The sequence below is a fragment of the Mastomys coucha genome, unplaced genomic scaffold (genome assembly GCF_008632895.1).
Source record: "Mastomys coucha isolate ucsf_1 unplaced genomic scaffold, UCSF_Mcou_1 pScaffold3, whole genome shotgun sequence".
Lineage (NCBI taxonomy): Eukaryota > Metazoa > Chordata > Mammalia > Rodentia > Muridae > Mastomys > Mastomys coucha.
Window position 1 is genome coordinate 58,682,624 of NW_022196909.1, and position 18,618 is coordinate 58,701,241.

Sequence of the window (18,618 nt, forward strand, 5' to 3'; positions counted from 1 at the left end):
AAATAGTTTTCCCAGTTCCTACCAGTGTTTGGTTAATTTAAAAAGACTGAATGAATGAATCCTACAGAGAATGTAGTTGAATCCATCCATAGGCTTTTGGGTATGTCACTAAAGGTCTATAGTTCCACAAAAGACAAAGTTTAGATACTGTAACCATACCCTACTGTTCAGTAATCAGTTTATAAAATCTCTTCCCTTTTATTCTAAGCCATCAATCTTAGTTCAAGAGGTTTGCAAATTTTCTCTGGTCTCTTGCCAATGATGCCATCATACTATTTGTATTTTATATATTGTTTTAAAAATTGGTTGTTATATACCTTTAATCCTGGTTTTCAAAAAGATCCATAATGAGTGTCTATAAAGGTCTTTGCAGAATCGCTCAAGTCATGAACATTCAGCTTTCACAGTATGTACATTTTGTAAGGTGACAAATTAAGAAGGCTGATGTATTCGTTTGGGTAGACTTTATTTACATACATTTTAATCATAAGCAAAGTCATTAGCTACAAGTTGAAGCCATGTCTTCCCTTTAAGTTAAGGCACTGGCAGACCTCCTTACAGCACATTCTCTGTATTTACATGCTGTTTGAGAACTGACAATACATATATACTTTATACCTAATCTTTGTCCTTCGTTTGTAAAGTTATAAATTAAAGATGAAATGAACCACTCTTCATAAAAGGAATTAAAGCCAACAATCCTTAAAGCTTACCACGTGGGCAAAGAGGGATACATCCAACATCAATGCAAAGGCGGATCCTTTAGCATGCCGAGGCTCACCTGTGGGTTCTTAAAGGAAGCCTTCTGGGAAGCCCTGTCAGTGTGCCTCTGCCATACCCCATTGCTTTTACAGAAGAGCATGCATGATAGGTGGCTAAGAGGAACACAGCTGGCCCTCTACTAGAGAGTCAAGGTACTCAGTTCTGAGCTGACTAGGGCAATTACCCAAAAATACGCAAACACTTTCCTATTATCTTTGAGTCCTATTACCAAGAAGAGCTAAAAGTTTCCTGAAGTCAAATATTTTCCCCTGAACAGAAAGCAGAGCAGGTTTAGCTAATGCTTTACAACATACACACCAAACCTTCATGTCAAAGGCCACCTTTAGTAAAAAGGTTTTCTCAGAGCAAAACTGCAGCCATGGGCCTTAACAGTGATAATTTTTTTTTCAAAGATAAAAATGAATTAGCAGAAAGTTCAATATAATAATCTACTTGATTACACAAATTCTTCTGAATAAGCACTTTATAAAATTTTACCTAGTTTTAGTAGTCTGAGAACAGAATAAAATACAAAATAAATCCATGTACTGCAAGGGCCAAGACACTGACATCCCTTCCTATCCTATCCCTTTTAAAACTCTGCTCTACAGTTGGACAAGTGGAAGGTGCAGTCGAGGTAAAGGGATCACTGGGATCCACACCACTATAGGAACTAATGTGTCTTCAACTCTGCTGGGATACAGTTCAAAAATGCCCACTCATTTTTCTTTTCAAAGTGAATGTGGCAATTTATTTGTTATTTTCTTACATGGAAATTGAAATAAGCAGGGCTTTCTCTATTGTTTCACTCGATCAACTCTTCACCCCTTAGTATCTCTATGTAACAAAATAATTCAGAGCATTTATGAACAAAATCAATCCTATCCTGTTCTTAAAACAGCCATTCTATGACCAAGAACATAGATTATGTATGCAGTACAGAAATTCCTCTCAAAACCCCAATACAATGAGGCACCAGACATCAAAATGAAGGAAATTCACAGTGAGCCAGTACAGTGCAATCAATCTAAGATGACTGACAAGTGTCGTCGGTCATCACGGATCATCTGTGTCTAAGTGGACTGCATACTTACTGTAGGTCCGTCTGAACAGCATCCGAAGAGCAATAATCAAGTTGGCTTTACATTGTCAAAATGCTGACGATCACTCCAGTAACACGAAGCAGTGGTCTGTTGTCTACTGGCTGTTCTAATGGCTCTGGTTCTGAGGCCCCAGCTATGGAGGGAATGAATGATGACAGTGCTTCACAACAACTCTTTGGTTCTCGGGGTTACGATGAGTCAGGCGAGGGAGCAGCAGTGCAGGGCTGGAGCTGCTCTGCCCTTAGTACGCAGCTGCTGTCAGGGCAGAAGACACTGAACTCCATTTTATATGGCTTACCACTCGACTGCATAGGAGGCACATCGAGACTCACAAAGGTCAATACAAAAGTCCTGACCTTGCAGCTTTGCACTCACGTCATATCTTTTCCTACAGCGTTTGAACACTTCCAATAAACATGAGAATTGAAAGTTCTAACAAAAATACGATATTTTAATTGTGATATTAAGTTGTGAGTTGGTGAAAATATACATGTAAGGGCTGCAAGAAGTAGCCTTTCCTTGAGCTGAACCTTCCGTGACAGCTGTGTTCTGGCACAGGGTCCAGTCCCCTTTCTATGTCATATGACATCTGCACATTCACTCATACAAACACACTGGCACACACAACTTACCCAGAGACGTTAAACACAAATAGAGAACAATTTTTCTCTATTTTCTTTGAAACTCCTTATAAACAATAGTATCCAAAAATGTAACTAAAACAAACAAATGAACAAACAAAACCACAAGGTGCTGCTATGTAACCCAGGATGGATTCCAGGTCAAGGCCCTCTGCCTCATCCTTCCTACCGGTGTGCACCACCATGCCCAGCCCCAGACTCAACTTCCGAGGTGTCATCGGCTTACAGGTTTTACCAAGCTCAGACTTTGTATTAGATAGTCTTCCTTGGGTTTTGTTTGTTTTTAGCAGCTTTATCTAAAACAATTTCTTTGTATGCTACAGTATGCTATGTGGCTAATCATTTTATTAACTATCACAGAATTTCCTACTTCAAGGGTTTTCTTGGAACACATACTAACTAAAGACAAATATAAAAATATATGCAACTTTTCCTCCAGGATACATAAAATGCAAGAATTACATAAACAGTTTTGTGTCATTTACAAATATATAAACTTGTTAAAAAAGCACGCCTATTAAATTCTGGTATATTTTCACTTAAAGTAATATTTCACTGAAAGGAAAAAAAAGAAAGAAAGGAAGGAAAGAAGGAAGGAAGGAAGGAAGGAAGGAAAGAAAGAAGGAAAGGAGAAAAGAAGGAGGGGGGACCAGAGTTTTTCCTCAAACGCTAGTCTTGCTAGGGAAATAGGTGGTTTGAACTGATTAACCAGCCACTCTAATACCATCAGGGTTATTTGCAGCAGGCAACACACCAAAACAACACACAACACCACACCCACACCCACACCACAGAGTAATTTTGCCACGTGTGTCTTGTCTTTTGGAATATACCTTTTTGTGTTTGTAACACCACTCCTCGCATGGATCCTTAGTTTTGAAATTAGTAAGACACAGTGATTTAGTCAATTAAAGGATCATCATCATCCTCCTGCAGCTGAAGGCGGGAGAAAGGACGGGATGCAGACGCTCTGTTCTGCATGAATATTATGAGGCCTGTTAGCATGGTTAATACCAACAGTGCACTAACAACAATTCCAATGGCTTCTGGGAGATTAATGCACCACTGGTCTGCTAACAAGCACTTGGCATGACTGAAGGTTCCATTATTGGGCTGCGGTTTTAGTCCCAGGATGTGGCACATCATTGGATAAATATCCACAATGTTGATGGTACTCTGCCTGTACCCTTTTCTAAAGGCAGGTCCATGGGCAGCAAGAAATGGATGCATACTAGGCAGGGCATTATCGTAGCCATGGTCACCTACTGGAGAAAAGACAAAATTATGTTACTGAATGCTAGTGTTTTATTACAGAACATCCTGTTCACTATAAACATATAGCTTCTTGCCAGCCTGTCTCCATCCATTAAGATTCTACCTGGCTGCACTAAACAGAAGCCAGACATGAAAATCTGTTTCCTTCGCTTAGGGCAGCCCGCATTTCACATGCACACACCTCTTTTCCTATGAATCACAGCTTTAGACTTCAACACTTCTCAACCTGAGGTCCTTATGCTTTAGCTCTAACCCCCTTACTTCACCTATTCATCTGCAGTGCTAGGAGCAAAAGCTCACGATGGACAGCACTGGTGCTGAGGGTCCTGAACAAGTGAGAGAGAAGACAGAACACCAAGTGGGGGGATGGGATTCTAGACTTAACTCTCTCACTTGTTCCAATACCATGGCATAACACATCAGTGACTTACTGCTGGCTAATAAACACTTCAAAAGTCAGGAAGGTTGGATAAGTGAGGATTTTAGAGAAAGCACTTGTGTACTGAATGTAAAAGAAATGCGGACAACCCTAGCTTGTATCTCCAGTAAACGTCTGGCTCAAAGAAATAATGGCTAACCATCCCCGATAGAAATCCAATAGCAGATTCTCCAGTTTGGCTCTATGACCTTGTCTGTGAATGTGGACCACATGCATTTTGTGAATTTCCATTTTAGGGGTATGGAAGTTTGATGTAGTGCTCAGGGACTAATAACACAAGCCTCCAATGATTCCACTGCGATTAAAATTCCAACTCAAGTAAGTATATGAAAAAAGTATTGGGAGGGCAAAGCCCCACAAATAATATTTGTCTATATTTCCATACTGATGGACTATGATGGTTTTGTTCTTTTCTGTATTTTCCTAGTTTACAAAAATAAGTATTTAAAACAAATAAATATAAATAGTACGCAGTCTGTTTTAAGCTTGACTCATACTTCCATATTCCCATAGTCAGTCTGTACCTAAGCCTGGCCCTTCACTTGCATGTGCAAGCCAACTTTCATTATTACACACACTTCAATTAGCTTACCAGATAGCCACGGCAGTTTTCATGCTAGAAAAACAGAGCTGAGCCAAGTAGCGCAAACAGAGACCAGCTGGCCCGGGGAAGCCAGAAATATTTATTATCCAGCAATTTAAGGACATTTGCTGAGCCCTGTAATGGACTTCGGGATCAGAATTCTTAAAGTAGCAACACTAAAAACAAAGTAGCGATAAGTAACCGCCATCTGAGAGGACTTAATACGTAACCGCCATCTGAGAGGACTTGTAGCTCACCCTGTAGTCAAGCACGGTTTGAGCAGTTGTGACGGACTGACTTTGCTAACTTAACTGTTTGCTTTTAACTGTTGCCCAGTGACCCACAGAACCAGAGCACGTAAGGAAGTGATTTCATCATCTAGGAAAGTCTGGAGGTCACTCAGGCAAACTTTTTTTTTTTTTTTTTTCCAAACACATACAAGGAGAAGGAACTGGAAAGTGAAAGGGCAGCTCTTCCCTGGAGTTACACCACCTCCTGATGGAAGAGTGAGCTGTGGCCACAGTACACAGGGAAATTGTACACAGTACACTGTACACTGCAAAACTGAACTAATAGTACAGTATGAACAGAACTATATCAAAGCACCTGCCTTCCGGAACAAGGTCATGATGTGCGATGGAGCCCTCAGAGACTCCACAAATGCAGAGATAAACACTTACATTTGAATGACGACTTGCTGAATGCAATTGTCCAGCCTTCCTCAGCAACCAAGAGAATGGGCTGAATCCGGTTGCTGTGTTGGTAGTAAAATCTGTTAGGAATAGCTTCTTTGAGATAAACATTCATGTGAGGGTTACAGTGTTTCAGTTTGTCATAAGCCTCTGTTACATCTGTAAAAGGGAAAGGCGAATGGGAAAACTGTGCTTGACTCAGAAGCAAAGATATATCTGACTAGCATAAACAGAAATACATTCTGGATAATATTATCTAGTTAAATTGCTTTTAATCCTCAAACCAGATTGCAATCATGCAACAGTGTCAGAGATGGGCACTTGGAATAACCCACATATCAATCCAATCAGCCTGTCCTGGTTGATCTAGAAAGGGGAGAGTTTTAACACTGAGTTTCTTAAGCAAATATAAACTATGTATTACTACTGATAACTTATTCCATCACTGGAAGAAATGTCAATCTCACTTATTTTAAACAGCTACTTACTTATTTTGGGAAGAATCGCAGCCACAGGGGTGAAGTCTATGACACTATAGTTTGAATGGTCGATGCAGGAATCTAAATATATCAGTCTGTTCTCAGAACACTGAGCCATCCCATGATCGCTTGTAATGATCACATTAAGGCTTTCCCATAGTCCTAACACCTTGAGCTTTAGGACAATATCACCAATAAGGTCATCTACTTCTTTCAATACCCGACGCATGTTTTCTGTATCTTCGGGCCCATATTTGTGGCCGCTTACATCTGGTTCTTCCCAATAGAGCGTTGCAAAGGTGACTGGTGGGATGGAACTGCTGAGCCACGTGGTAACGTTACTTAGTCTTTCCTTAAAGGGCACTGAGCTGCTGTAATTCATAAAATAGGAAGGCGTGATATTGTGAATGGGCACATCAGTGCCAGGCCACATAGCGGCAGCACTTGATCTGTTTTCCTGAAGCTGATTGGTCACCCAAATAGGCTCTGCTCCATTCCACCAAAATGGATCCTTATCATTGGATTCAGAAAAATGTTTCTTCGTGACGTCATCATACATGGAGTTGGCCACAATGCCATGGCTTTCCTCATATAAGCCCGTCACAATGCTGTAGTGGTTTGGAAATGTTTTTGTGATAAAAACATTTTTAACATGTTCCACCAAGACACCTTCTTTGATAAAGTTCTGGAGGTGAGGAAGGTCATAGTTCTTCAGGTAGTCGGCTCTAAAGCCGTCAAAGGATACCAGAAGTAACTGAGGTGCTGAGCTATGGGAAGAATTATAGCCAGTGACAAGTCTCCAAAACAAAAGAGCTACTAATAACTTCATATTGATCACGTTGGACACAGCAGCTAGGGCCCCTAAAACATAAAAAAAAAAATACCATAATGCATAAAGTAGCAACACTATTTAAGTTTCAGAAATTTACCTAGCAGAAGAGAATCAACATTTACAAACCCTTCACATGCTAACTCTACTGATGGCAACTTAGAACTTAGCTTCAAAGATAACAATGAAGTTGAAACAGAAAAAAAAAAAATTGCCTTTCCCAGTTCACTACTGACACCTGTTACACACATCATCAAGCTCTGGAGGGAAAATGGGACCTTCTCTTGTCTCCATAAACATTCCTGTTTGTCTATCTTGCTCATCTAGAACAGCAGAAATTATCCTAAACATTTACAAAAAAGTAGATGAAAACATGAAAATGATTCTTTTGTTCGGAATACAAGCTCTCTTGTATTCAGCCCACATGAGGAGCTGGTGGACGTCTACCATATTGGCCCATCCCCAGTTTGTGTTTAATACAAAACTATTGCTATAGAGACAAAATGAATGCTACCCTTCGGGGGAGATCTCAGTGGGCAAGTGCTCCAGTTCTGATATGAAGGTGACTGACAGATCAAGGACTTGGATGCCACAGTAACTTCAGAAGTTTAACAGTTCCTAAAAGGAGCTTCATCAGCATATCTCCTTTCAATGTCCACCTTACAGCTAAAGGCATGGCATTTTTCCCCCCAGTATCCCAGGCTCAGTATTATGTCTAATTGAACTTTCTAGTAATAGTCCACTGATTACTGGATTATTTGCAATTTTACAGTGTACCTAAAATTTTTCAAAAACAGTGACCTCTAATGGTTAGAGAGATGAGGAGCCAATTGAATAAATGCTGCAAAAGCTGGGGAGCCACATACAAAAGAATGGCCATGGTACTCCCATCTCCTAACATGGAAAAGTTAAATCAAAACCGGTCACAGGCCTACGAGAAAGCTAAAGTTGGAAAGTTCTTAGAGGAAACTATGGCAGTGACTCTTCACCGCCTTTGATTACGTCCAAAACTCAGATGCCCTGCCATGAACACACATGGAAGAGGAAGTCACCGATGACCACCTCTTGTATGATTCTATTCAGATGAAATTTTTGAGAAGGCCATTTCTATAGAGATAAGACAGCATGGATAGTCTTAAGGGTAGGCTTGTGGAAAGTACCAGTAAATGTCAAAGGGAAGGAAGTTTGTTTTGGAGGTGGTGAAAAGTGCTTTCAGATCGACTGTGATGGTTACAACTTCAGAAAGCTGTACATGTAAATGAGTGCATCTAATGGTGTCTTACATATCAAAGTAAATTTTAAAAAGTGGAACTGTATCCTTAAATGTCCCACCACAAAAGACAAGCATCTTTATCATCTCATCTTACCTCAAAAATGGTGTGAATTATACATCTTATAATGCACGTTTGGGTGTTTTAACGTGAGAATGTCTTGCAGTACTTCCTATATTCAAAGTGATACCACATAATGAAACCTATGTCTGCCCTTCTCCCACAAAATACAAATGAAAAAAAAATCGTTCTCCCCCAAATCCTGAATAAAAAGGTTTAAAAAAAAACCCCAAAAAAACAAAAAAACAAAAAAATCACATGCTCTTATGAATCCCAAACTCTGCCCGGAATCAAAAGCAGTCTGCTAGAAGATGGGGCCCTTGGTCATCTGTTCTCTCCCAGCTTCTAGTTCCTTGTAGGTAAAATGGGAATGCATAAAGGTTAGGAGAAAAACCTCAATATTAGCGTCCCTCATCACTTTTAGTTATAAATTAGTTAGGCATGTGCTATGGCGTGCAGAACATCACAATGGAGCTGATGGTAAATTGAGAAGACTTTAGGCTCTTTTCATACATGGCAAAGCTTTAGTCCACCGACTGGTAGCACTCAGAACATTTACTACCATCTTAATTTCATGCTTGTAACAAGTATAGAAACATTACAAGTTAACAAGCCAGACAACACTCTCCATGCTAAACAGAACCAAGCCTGTCAGAAGAGCATTCCTCAGCAGTGCAGAGATCCATGTTTACCCCGACATGTTTCATTCTAACACTGAGTCTTCAGCTATACACAAATTGCCAGTCAAAAAGTCCTGGGACCATTTTCATGGGATGAGGAAGCCATGGACCCATGAATGAGATTATAAAATGTTGTAAGAAAAGTTTGTAATTTTCACACCAACAAAACCTCAAAGCGAATTTTAAAAGGGGGTGGGGCATGGGAAAGGGCAGATATCTGGACTGCATAAAGGAGCTTGGCAGTAACTGGAAATTTGATGGAGTCTCCAGTTTGGGTGGATTGACTGTTTTGCCTAAAAGGAATGCATGTCAATCAGCTCTCACTGCATCCTGGACCATCAAAGACTTGGATTGGAAGAGGGTAAGGGAAAAGCCACTTGCCAGCCTTAACATTCCACCTGCTCTTTGAAGCAATGAAATTCAAAGGTGGCTTTAAAATAGCAGTATCCTTTATTATCCCTGTGGCACAGGTAAACAGGTGGTTTACCCATAGATTTTTTATTAAGTGCTTAAACTAAGGGAAGAAAACCAACTCCCTGAAAGCTTTCTAAGTCTTAACGATTCTACGATTCTAAATAGTTCTCCGCCGTTCTAGGCCACACATTGCATCTTCAACTCAGTTACATCTTATTGCACATAAAATGCCCCACTATGTAATATCCAACAAAATTTCTTCCCGGTTATACCCAGTAAACCTGACTTTAAACTTAGTTCAGGGGTAAGGCAGGGGAGAAGCACGAAAATTGAGAAGTTCCTCTAAAATTGAGAAATCTCTGGGGAAACTGGAAGAAAGGGGGAAAACAACCACACGACCGCGCGTGCTTCTGCAGATGGCTCCTCTGGAGTCCTACCAAAGGAACACGGGATTTCCCTGTCACTAGCAGGACAGCCATCAAGGCTCAGGGCTGGCTCCAGCACGGGAAGGGTTGTTTGTGCAGCGCCTAGCCCAGCATCAGGCATCTCCCTCAGCCTGCTCTCTAGGTTTTCTAGGACAGGAACGCCAATTGACAGCAGGAAAGCACTAACCCTGGAGCAGACACTTGGGCAGGCGCGGCCCCGCCCGCCCGCACGCCTTGACCCTGACCCTGACCCCGACTGTGACCCTCGTCCCTCACCTAACGCCACAGTTGGTATCCACCTGCCGCGGTACGCTCCTCTTCCCCGCCTCCCTGGTCACCCCCACGCGCCGACCGATGCCGCCAGAAGGGAGCAGAAGCTCTCACCGCCTCTACCCTCCGCCCTCGGTGAGCAGGCGAAGGGAGTGGCATTTCCCTTCAGGACTCACCCGCCTCCACCGCCACTTCGGTCCGGCGCGCGGAACTCGGCGCTAGCGGAACCGCACACTCCGGGGTACTTGCGGGTTCGGCGGACGCGGGCGGAGGAGGGCTCCGCGGAGCGCTTCCTGGGACGCCTGCGCAGTAGCGGACGTCCACCCCGCGGGCCACCGCGGAGACTGGCGCTGCCCCCGGCGCTCTGGCTCCGAGTGCGCAGCTGCTGCCGGACGCTCCGGAGAGGTGAACTGGACTCCCTCTCCCATTGGTTCGTTTAACTGTACCACTCGGAGACAGGTGGAGTTGAGCTGGATGGAGGAGAAAAGGTTTGCGTCTCTCACCCGCCGTGCCCTTTACTTATCACCCTGTTATGGGTTCCTTGTTTAGGCAGGAGATGAGGAAGTTCCGTCTGCCTTCACCTGCACAAGGAAAGAAACTCTGAAACAACCAGTTCACTTTTTTGTGGTCATGTTTCTGCCTTTTAAAACTCCCTTTTCTGTTTTAAAATCATCCTCTGGTCATCTCATTTGCACATTCATTCTGTTTTGAATAAGGTGGTGTCTGTTTCTACAAACCCAAATAAAAGTCTCTTAGGGTCCTCAAACTAAATTTGTTCTAATTTTGCCACAGCTGTGGATGTGAAATTATGCTCTTGCCTTTAAAAAGAGTATTAATAGCTGAATAATCCAACTTCAAACGTAGTTAGCAGAATTGCCAGAGATGTCTTTCTTTATTGTTTGTATTGTCCAGACATAGTTGACATAGAAGTACTCAGTGTTTATCGGGTTTAATGAGGTAGTTTAAGGTGCTCCGTGTCTACATGCTCCCTCTGTTAAGATGCAAGAGCCCAGAAAATGTTTTCATTATAGTCTCTGCACAAGATACTCAAGGAGGTTCAGTGAAACGAATTAAGGATATCAAAATCATACACTAGATCCTGAAATCTAAAAGACTTAGCTGGAAACCCAGGAGCTGGATTTGTTGGGTTCTGGACATTAAATGTCAAAGGCTGAATTTGGTACCTGCTCTGAGTTGAGAGGACAGCCATAACTCAGAGCCTGGGTGCAATCAAGGAGACAATTTTAATCTGAGTGTAGTCTCTAGTCTCAAGCCTCCAGCTACCCTGTACAATCAGACAGTAGCACCCTGGACCTACAGGTTGTCTTTGCCAGCATTGAGTAATGTTGGGCGTGTGCCTCGGCCTGTCTGAGCTTCATCTCTTCATTTGCAGAGCTAGTCCTTCCACAGGACCAAGCTCTCAGCGCTCTTCTCCAGTAAGTTCACTAAAGCAAATAAAGCACTCAGCCAATCACTGGTCATCGTATTAGCTGTGGTTGTTATTGTGATGCCTCCAAGTGTGCCCCATTTTGAACAGTAGGGTAAGATGGAGTTCCAGGAGCATTTATGTAATGTACAGTTTAACAGAACTTAAATTTTCTGCATTTGGGAACCAAGATTCTGCATATCCTGCTGCTTCCTTATTGGGAACACAATTGCTTTAAAAAATAAAATTAAAAAAAAAAAACAGAATTGAGTGCTCCATGGGTGGCACATGTAATAGAACAGTGAGCTGATTGCCAACAGAAAGAAAAGCTTCCTTAACCACTAGCACTGCCTCTGTGTGTGTGTGTGTGTGTGTGTGTGTGTGTGTGTCCCCACTCAGAGTCCCCTGTAGTCTGGTCTCCTCCACTTTAAGATAATGTAGTCAAAAATAAAGAGACAAAATGGTCTCCCTTGGCACCAGACTCCTGTTATCTCTCATATTTTTTTTATCAACCATGCTTGAAATTCATGTCAAATAAGAGTAAATGATAAGGGTTATTTATTTCCTTATAGAACAAGAAATCCAGATGGGAAGGTATACTTCAGAAATTGTGGATTTTGTACACCAGCGAGGGAGGTATTACTCATGTATGCCACTCTCCCCTTTCTACCTGGAAATTAATTGGCATCTGTTACCTTTCATGGAAATTATAAGATCCATTTTTTTTCTTGTATCTTGGTTGATATAAGTGACTTCTTGAGGGTTTGGTCTTTCAGTGACATCTCCCATTTCAGTTAAACTAGTTCTTGTCTCACATGCCCAACTCTAAGCCAGTAAAAACAAAAATAAAGAACAGGTAATTGCCAGTCTTTCCATCCACACCCTGGGCTGAGCAAGGGACAGGGATTATTTATCAAAACTACTTTTTCCTTAGTTGATCTGAGATGGAGTGGGTGCTAGAAACGACCTTCTAGAAATATAATGATAAAAGAGTGCGGCTTTACTACTGATCTTCATTTTTAAAATGTTTTTGTTTTTTACATAAATGTCTCATTTAGGTGAGAATATCACTGACTTACAACATTCTTTCATCTCATCTTTTGAAAAGAGGGTTTTATATAGAGATCCTTTAAACTCACCTTGTCTTAGACACTGCAAGGAAGCAACAGCCAAACTCACTATTCACAGATGAATATTGTGCTCCAGAAAGAGCTGGCCAGGCTCGATGCACAGGGACTCAAGCCTGTGCCTCTGCAGGCAGCAGCAGATTAAAGGCAGCGGTGTCAAAGAATGTTTCTCTGTCTTTCATGATTTCCCATCCATTCATTAACCCAAAATGTTAAAATAATTTTATCTAGTTTTCAAAGTTAAAGATGTAGCTCTTTGTAATTTAAAGAAAGAAGAAATAGACAAAAAAAAAAAAATCCTCATGCCCAACTCATTGTTGGCAGTAGTTAGGTCAGAAGTTACAGGAAAATGGTTTCAGAGCAAAAGCCACACCCTGGCCAAAGCAAAACAATAGTGACTTGCTGTTCAGTTCTAAGGAGACAGTCATGAAACACAAGCCAGTGGGTCACTCAGATCATCAGGAGCACAGGTTAAAGTGCAGATGCTCATGAACACCAGATGCTTCTATGTATAAATAGAGTAGGTTTTATTGTGACTGTAAAACATGAAACTACCTTATGAAACATAGCTTCATAATGATTTTGAAAGTTCAGGCAATGAAATCATCTACCTAGCTTGCTTTAAGCAATATTGCATCTGAATAATCTTAGAGGTGATGGGTTTGAAACATTGAAGCACTGTTTAAAAAGTTCTGTATAATCTGTTGTGACATTTCTTCATCCTGAGAGGTATTTCCCCAAGTATTTAATAAAAAGAGAGCAAAAATTCTTCTGAGGCTTTTTTATGTGGAGATTAACATGCCCATCCCCTCTCCCTTGAGGAGGATTCAGCCCTTGGGGCCTCTACTCTAGAGAGATGAGCAGAGAGGGTATTATTCTGGTATTTTGCTTGCCCAGCTTGCTTCCTTTTTCTTTAAAAAAAAACCCATTTATTTGTATTATTTTTAATTGTGTATATGTGAGTATCTGTGTGTGGCTATGTGCTAGTGAGGACAGGTGCCTGAGGAATCTAGAGGCTGCAGGTCCCTCTGGAGCTGGAATTTCAGGCAGCTGTAACCTGATTATTTGGGTGCTGCAACCCTAATTCAGGTCCCCTAAATGAGCAGTACATGCTCTTCAGCACTGCACCATCTCTGCAGTGTGGCCCCATCACCTTCTTAGTCTATGAGAATTTGGTGAGGCTAACCATAGCTCTCTTTCATCTCCAGAATGGACTTTGGAGATCCACCTTTCTTAATTGACACTAAATTGGGGACTTTCTTGGGGTATGGGAAGTTTTCTTTTCTTTTCTTTTTAATAGAAAATCTGAAGAGTAATAAACAAATTGGAGCAAGTTAGTAAAAACTGACCCAAGCCGGGTCTGTTGGAACAATCCCACTCCACTACCCAAAAGATTTTGTTCAGTCATGGGGACATTCTCTAATCCCAAATAGTACAATCTCTATAAACATTTGATGAGCTAATTGAGAAAGTCAGTGTTTCAACACAGTTGCTACATTGGAAGTCTGTAAACCCGGAGGTGATCCTGGTCAACCTGGTCACTGGAAAGGGAAGGTCTGATGGCAAATAAAGCAAGGCAGAAGAAAGAGGAACCAAGAGCAGAAGCCCAACACTGGGGAACATGAACTGCTTGTATCCATGTTTCCTTGTAACTTCATTTGGAATGTAATTTGCACGTCCTAGTAATTTTATTGTTGTTGTCTGTGTAGCTGTGTGTGTGCATTGTCTGCGCCTCATCACATGAGAATCAGTGAGAGGACAAGCTTGGTTGTTGGTCCTTCCCCCACACCTTGTAAGAGGCAGCTCCTTCATTGTTTGTCGCTGTGCTGCATATAGCAGGCTCTCTCAAGCCCCCAAGGGTTCTCACGCCTTTGCCTTTCATCTCTCCACAGAAGCACAGGTATTACAAATACCCTAGGAACCTTACAGATTATTTGGGTTCTGGGATTTTTAAACTCAAGTAATTTGTGCAACAAGTGTTTTATTCACTGAACCATCTCCCAGCTTTTGATAAATTCTTTTCTCCAAAACTAGTCAGAATTGAGTTCCTATTGCTTATATCGGGTATGAAAATCAAATTGATAGCTTGTCCTCTGCCATCAAGTGAGGTAAACACTGTAAGAGAGATAGCAGAGAGGAGGCACCTCTGTGGAGCTGCAGGAGATGACCTAGAACGGTACAGAGTGATAAGACAGCCTAAAAGCTAATTGGCCACAGAAGAATATAAAGAATGTTTACATAAAGAAACGGAAAGTAGATGCAAAAGATAATGAGAATCTCCCCAAAGGACACAGGAGCAGGGTACAGGACACCATGAAGTGGGCTGGCTGGTGCGGGAGCTGCCTGTGTGGTCACGTTTGTAGAGTTGAGGCCTGGGTGGTACCTAGGCAAGAAGAACCTGCGTCACTTGTTACACATAAGCAGAAATGGAAAGACTAGTCACTACCTTTCGGTACTTCAGTGATTCCAAGGCACTGTAGGAAGAGACCCCATTATGTGTCTATTTTATACACTACTAAACAAACTTGTTTACAGCCAGCCACAGAACACACTCTAATTTCTCCTGTATTACAAGGTGAAAGGCACTCCATTCGGAGTTGGTAACGATAGTATCTCTTCTCAAATTTAGAGTCTCTTGACAAAGTGACTTCTGAAACATTAACTTCATTCCTGTCATTTTATTTGTCATTTATATATTCTAATTATTTGCTTATTCTATAATTTTCCCTGGCGATACTCTCCTGTCTCTTAACCTATGGAGCTGCAGTAAGTATTCTCCCTAACAGTGCAGTTAAAGGGGTTCTAGTTAACGAATAAGTCCTGTAGTCTCCCAATGCATGTATCCCTTTAAGATGCATGTCAGTTTAAGTTCACTTAAGTGATGAGAGATTAATGGGATACTTAATGCATTTTCATGCTTTGGCTTTTCCTCAAGTTTGTTGAGCCATCCCATGGCACAGATTCCTCCCATAAAGAGTTATACCTGGGAAATTCTGGGTGACACCTGAGAAGTGGTATTTTTCAAAAGCCATGCTTTTTAACTGTCAAACCTAATACTCCTTATGATCCAGCCACTAGTGATTCAGTAGCAATGAGAAAGTAGCTCCCCAAACCAGTATCTTCTCTCTTCCCACACCCATATTACTTATATTACCCAGACACACTTGTCTCAATAAGATATTTCTTTATCGTCTCTCACAAGCTCATGTATTAGAACACTTGGCACCCAGGTTGGTGGTGCCATTTGGGAAAATTATAGAACAGTGGTTCTTTATACTGGGACCCTTCATATTGTGGTGACCTCCAGCCATAAAATTACTTGTTACAACTTCCTAATTTTGTTACTGTTACATTACTGAATCATAATATAAAAATAGATATTCATAGTTTTCAGAAGCCATTGTTTGTTTGTTTGTTTAAAAAAATCATAATTATGGATTCTGCTAAAACTAGTTATGTGACTATAGGCATATTAACCTCTTGAAGTTTCTGTTAGTCCCCTTAGAAAATGGAAATGTGTGTGCCATCCTGAAAAACTACATAACATATTAAATATGCCCAAATGAGAGAATATTTGAGCAACCAGAGGAAAGAGATCTGATAACTCACCTGGATATTTTCCCAATGTCTCTGAATATGTCTCCACCGAGGAGACAGGGTAAACTGAACCACAGATTCTTGGCACGGTGTCATTGGGAAACTTTCTTCCAAGTCAACTAAGCTTCTTCTGAACTAAAGTGGCTTCATGTAAGTACAGTTCAAGGCAGCAGATCGTCTGTCATGTGTGTACCTCATGCTTACAGTTAACTCAGAAACTCCACAGTGCTTTGAAGTGTGTGTGTGTGTGTGTGTGTGTGTGTGTGTGGTGCATCTGTGTTTTGCCTGTATGTCTATCTGTATGAGGGTGTCAGATACCATGGAATTGGAGTTATAGACAGTTGTGAACTTCTATATGAATGCTAGAAATTAAAATCTGGGTCCTCTGGAAGAGTAGCCAGCATTCTTAACTACTGAGCCATCTCTCCAACCCCTTTTGTTTGCCGCCCTCCCTTTTTGCCCTTTTTTAAAAACCCCTTAAATTAGGTGGGTTTAGTTTGAAAATAAGGCATCAGACTGTTAAGACATCCCAGAATATGGGTTGTTGTTCTGTTACCCCACTTTCCAGCCCTTACCCACTATACACATTCCTCTGGAATCTTCAAAATATCTAGGACAACCCCAGAAGAAATATAAAAACAGTTCTTCCCTAAGGATGGAGTACTATTCACAATGGTGACTTCTAAGGACAGTTAAGTTCATGGCTGACTAAAGAAAGTTCAAGTCAAAAAGGACCTCAGAAATTATTGAGCTCAGCCCTGAACTTTACATATAAGAAGCTTTTGCTAATATCTGAATTTCTAATTAGAAATCTACTGCTTTCCATAGTTGTTCCATGGAGCTTCAAACTGTATTGTGCTCCACCGAATGACTGACTGTCTAAGGTGTGTCTACACATGCTTCTTGGGTACATCAGAAACTGTCTGAATGTTGGAACAGTCTTGTAGTCATGGTGCCTTCTCTGAATACATTCCTGCTACATGCAGATTCCAGTTCATCTAGTTGAGAACAGAGATTTTATATTTTCTACACTATATTTTTCCAATCCCTGATGAGTGCACAGATCATTCCCTGATCTGTGGTGGATGCCTCTAACTAGATTCTACATGCTAGCAATTTAAAACCCCAGCACCCATCAAAACATGTGCCTTCTTTTCAGTCATTGGACAATGGAGTCCCATAGAACCCTGAATAATACAGGCTATTGCCAATGGTATTGATAACCCTTTAGAACTTTATGGGAAGATATCATTCCTGAAGAGAGTGTATTCTTGAGTCATAGAACATGGAGAAATATAGCTGATACTCACCAGCTATATCTCTCTCTCCTTCTCCCTCTCCCACTTCTTCCTCTATCCCTCTCCCTCTCCCACTTCCTCCTCCCCCTCCTCTCTCTCTCTCTCTCTCTCTCTCTCTCTCTCTCTCTCTCACACACACACACACACACACACCACTATCTTTCATGATGTGTCAATAGCACATTACCACAGAAGTAAAGTCATCAATCACCCAGTTGTGAACCTTGCAAGCCACAATGACAGCTGACCTGACAAGATGTGTCCACTGGTGCAATAGTAACCCATCCACTAGTGACATATCTAGAGGTTATGGAAGTAACTGATTACTTCCTGTTAAGATCTAAGCCTTGCTCCATAAGTTAGAATCTATACCTGGTGCTGAAGCTAGATAGGTTCTGGGACCTAAGGGGAAACTTACTATGATTATTCTAAGTGGATGTAGAATGAAAACTGTATCTATACCTATCGACTGGTGCATTTCTCCACACCCTCTGTGAAGAAACTTCATGCGGTAGTTCACAATTCACAAAGAGACCCACAATTGAACAACCTACAAATAGGAAAGTGTGAAGTGTTCAGCCCTCTATGGGACATGCACAGCACTCCCCCATCCCAAAGCCTCAGGGATTATGAGGGAAGGAGCAGGAAGATCGTAAGATCCAGAAGTGGTGGGGAACTTCAGGGAAACTGTTTTTCAGATACAGCAGGGCAGATGCTTATATGAATCCATGGTGATGTTGACAGCCTGCACAAAACCTAAGCAAGATCAAGCCAGGAAAGATCCCAGCATGGAGATGGGAGATGGGAGGTGAGCATGGTGTCCTACCACTTGCTGAGGAGCTTTGGACATTACCCTGCTGATCAGGGTAAGATGTGTTTAGTGGTGTGATCCCTGGTAGGTCAACCATACTTAGGAGCAAGTACCACTTCTAGAGTAGGTGAGCAACACACTAGGTTGATGGATGTTTTAAAAGAAGAAAATTGCCCACAACACCCAGAGGAAGCTCCACTCCCAGGCGCTCTGACACACCCAGGATCAAAGGTGAGCAAGAACCAACATCTGTCCCAACACTGGGAGTAACTGGGTCCAGTGGGACCAGGCACACAGGAACTCCACCAGCCCAGTGACTCCAGTTCCTTCTGGACTGCCTGGGCTGGAGTCCAGAGCAGACCTTGGAAGCAAGCTCCACAGCCAGTCCCACAACACCCAGAGGAAGCTCCACTCCCAGGAGCTCTGACACACCCAG

At 41.8% G+C, this 18,618-nt stretch overlaps 1 protein-coding gene across 4 annotated transcripts; it reads right to left on the minus strand.

Moving 5' to 3' along the window:
* Positions 1-449: 449 nt before the first annotated feature.
* Enpp4 (ectonucleotide pyrophosphatase/phosphodiesterase 4) lies at positions 450-10,333 on the minus strand. Of its 4 annotated transcripts, XR_004112386.1 has the most exons (5): positions 10,100-10,206; positions 5,984-6,835; positions 5,484-5,654; positions 3,340-3,771; positions 450-1,998 (listed from the first exon to the last, which is right to left on the minus strand). XR_004112386.1 is itself a non-coding variant. In XM_031347966.1 (4 exons), the coding sequence occupies exons 2-4, from the start codon at positions 6,801-6,803 to the stop codon at positions 3,407-3,409; spliced, it is 1,356 nt and encodes a 451-aa protein (XP_031203826.1). In that variant the 5' UTR covers positions 6,804-6,835; positions 10,100-10,333; the 3' UTR covers positions 450-3,406. The 4 variants fall into 4 exon arrangements, 3 of the variants coding, with proteins under 3 accessions (XP_031203826.1, XP_031203825.1, XP_031203824.1); XM_031347966.1 differs by having other exon boundaries at positions 450-3,771; positions 10,100-10,333; XM_031347965.1 differs by having other exon boundaries at positions 450-3,768.
* Positions 10,334-18,618: the final 8,285 nt, after the last annotated feature.

What these genes read in the sequence shown, in the direction of transcription:
- Enpp4 (XM_031347966.1), bottom strand. Translation starts at nt 6,803, where the DNA reads ATGAAGTTATTAGTAGCTCTTTTGTTTTGGAGACTTGTCACTGGCTAT. An exon ending in TGCGATTCTTCCCAAAATAA is followed by an intron (nt 5,655 to 5,983) that starts GTAAGTAGCTGT and finishes TCCCTTTTACAG; the next exon opens with ATGTAACAGAGGCTTATGAC. An exon ending in CAGCAAGTCGTCATTCAAAT is followed by an intron (nt 3,772 to 5,483) that starts GTAAGTGTTTAT and finishes TCTTTTCTCCAG; the next exon opens with TAGGTGACCATGGCTACGAT.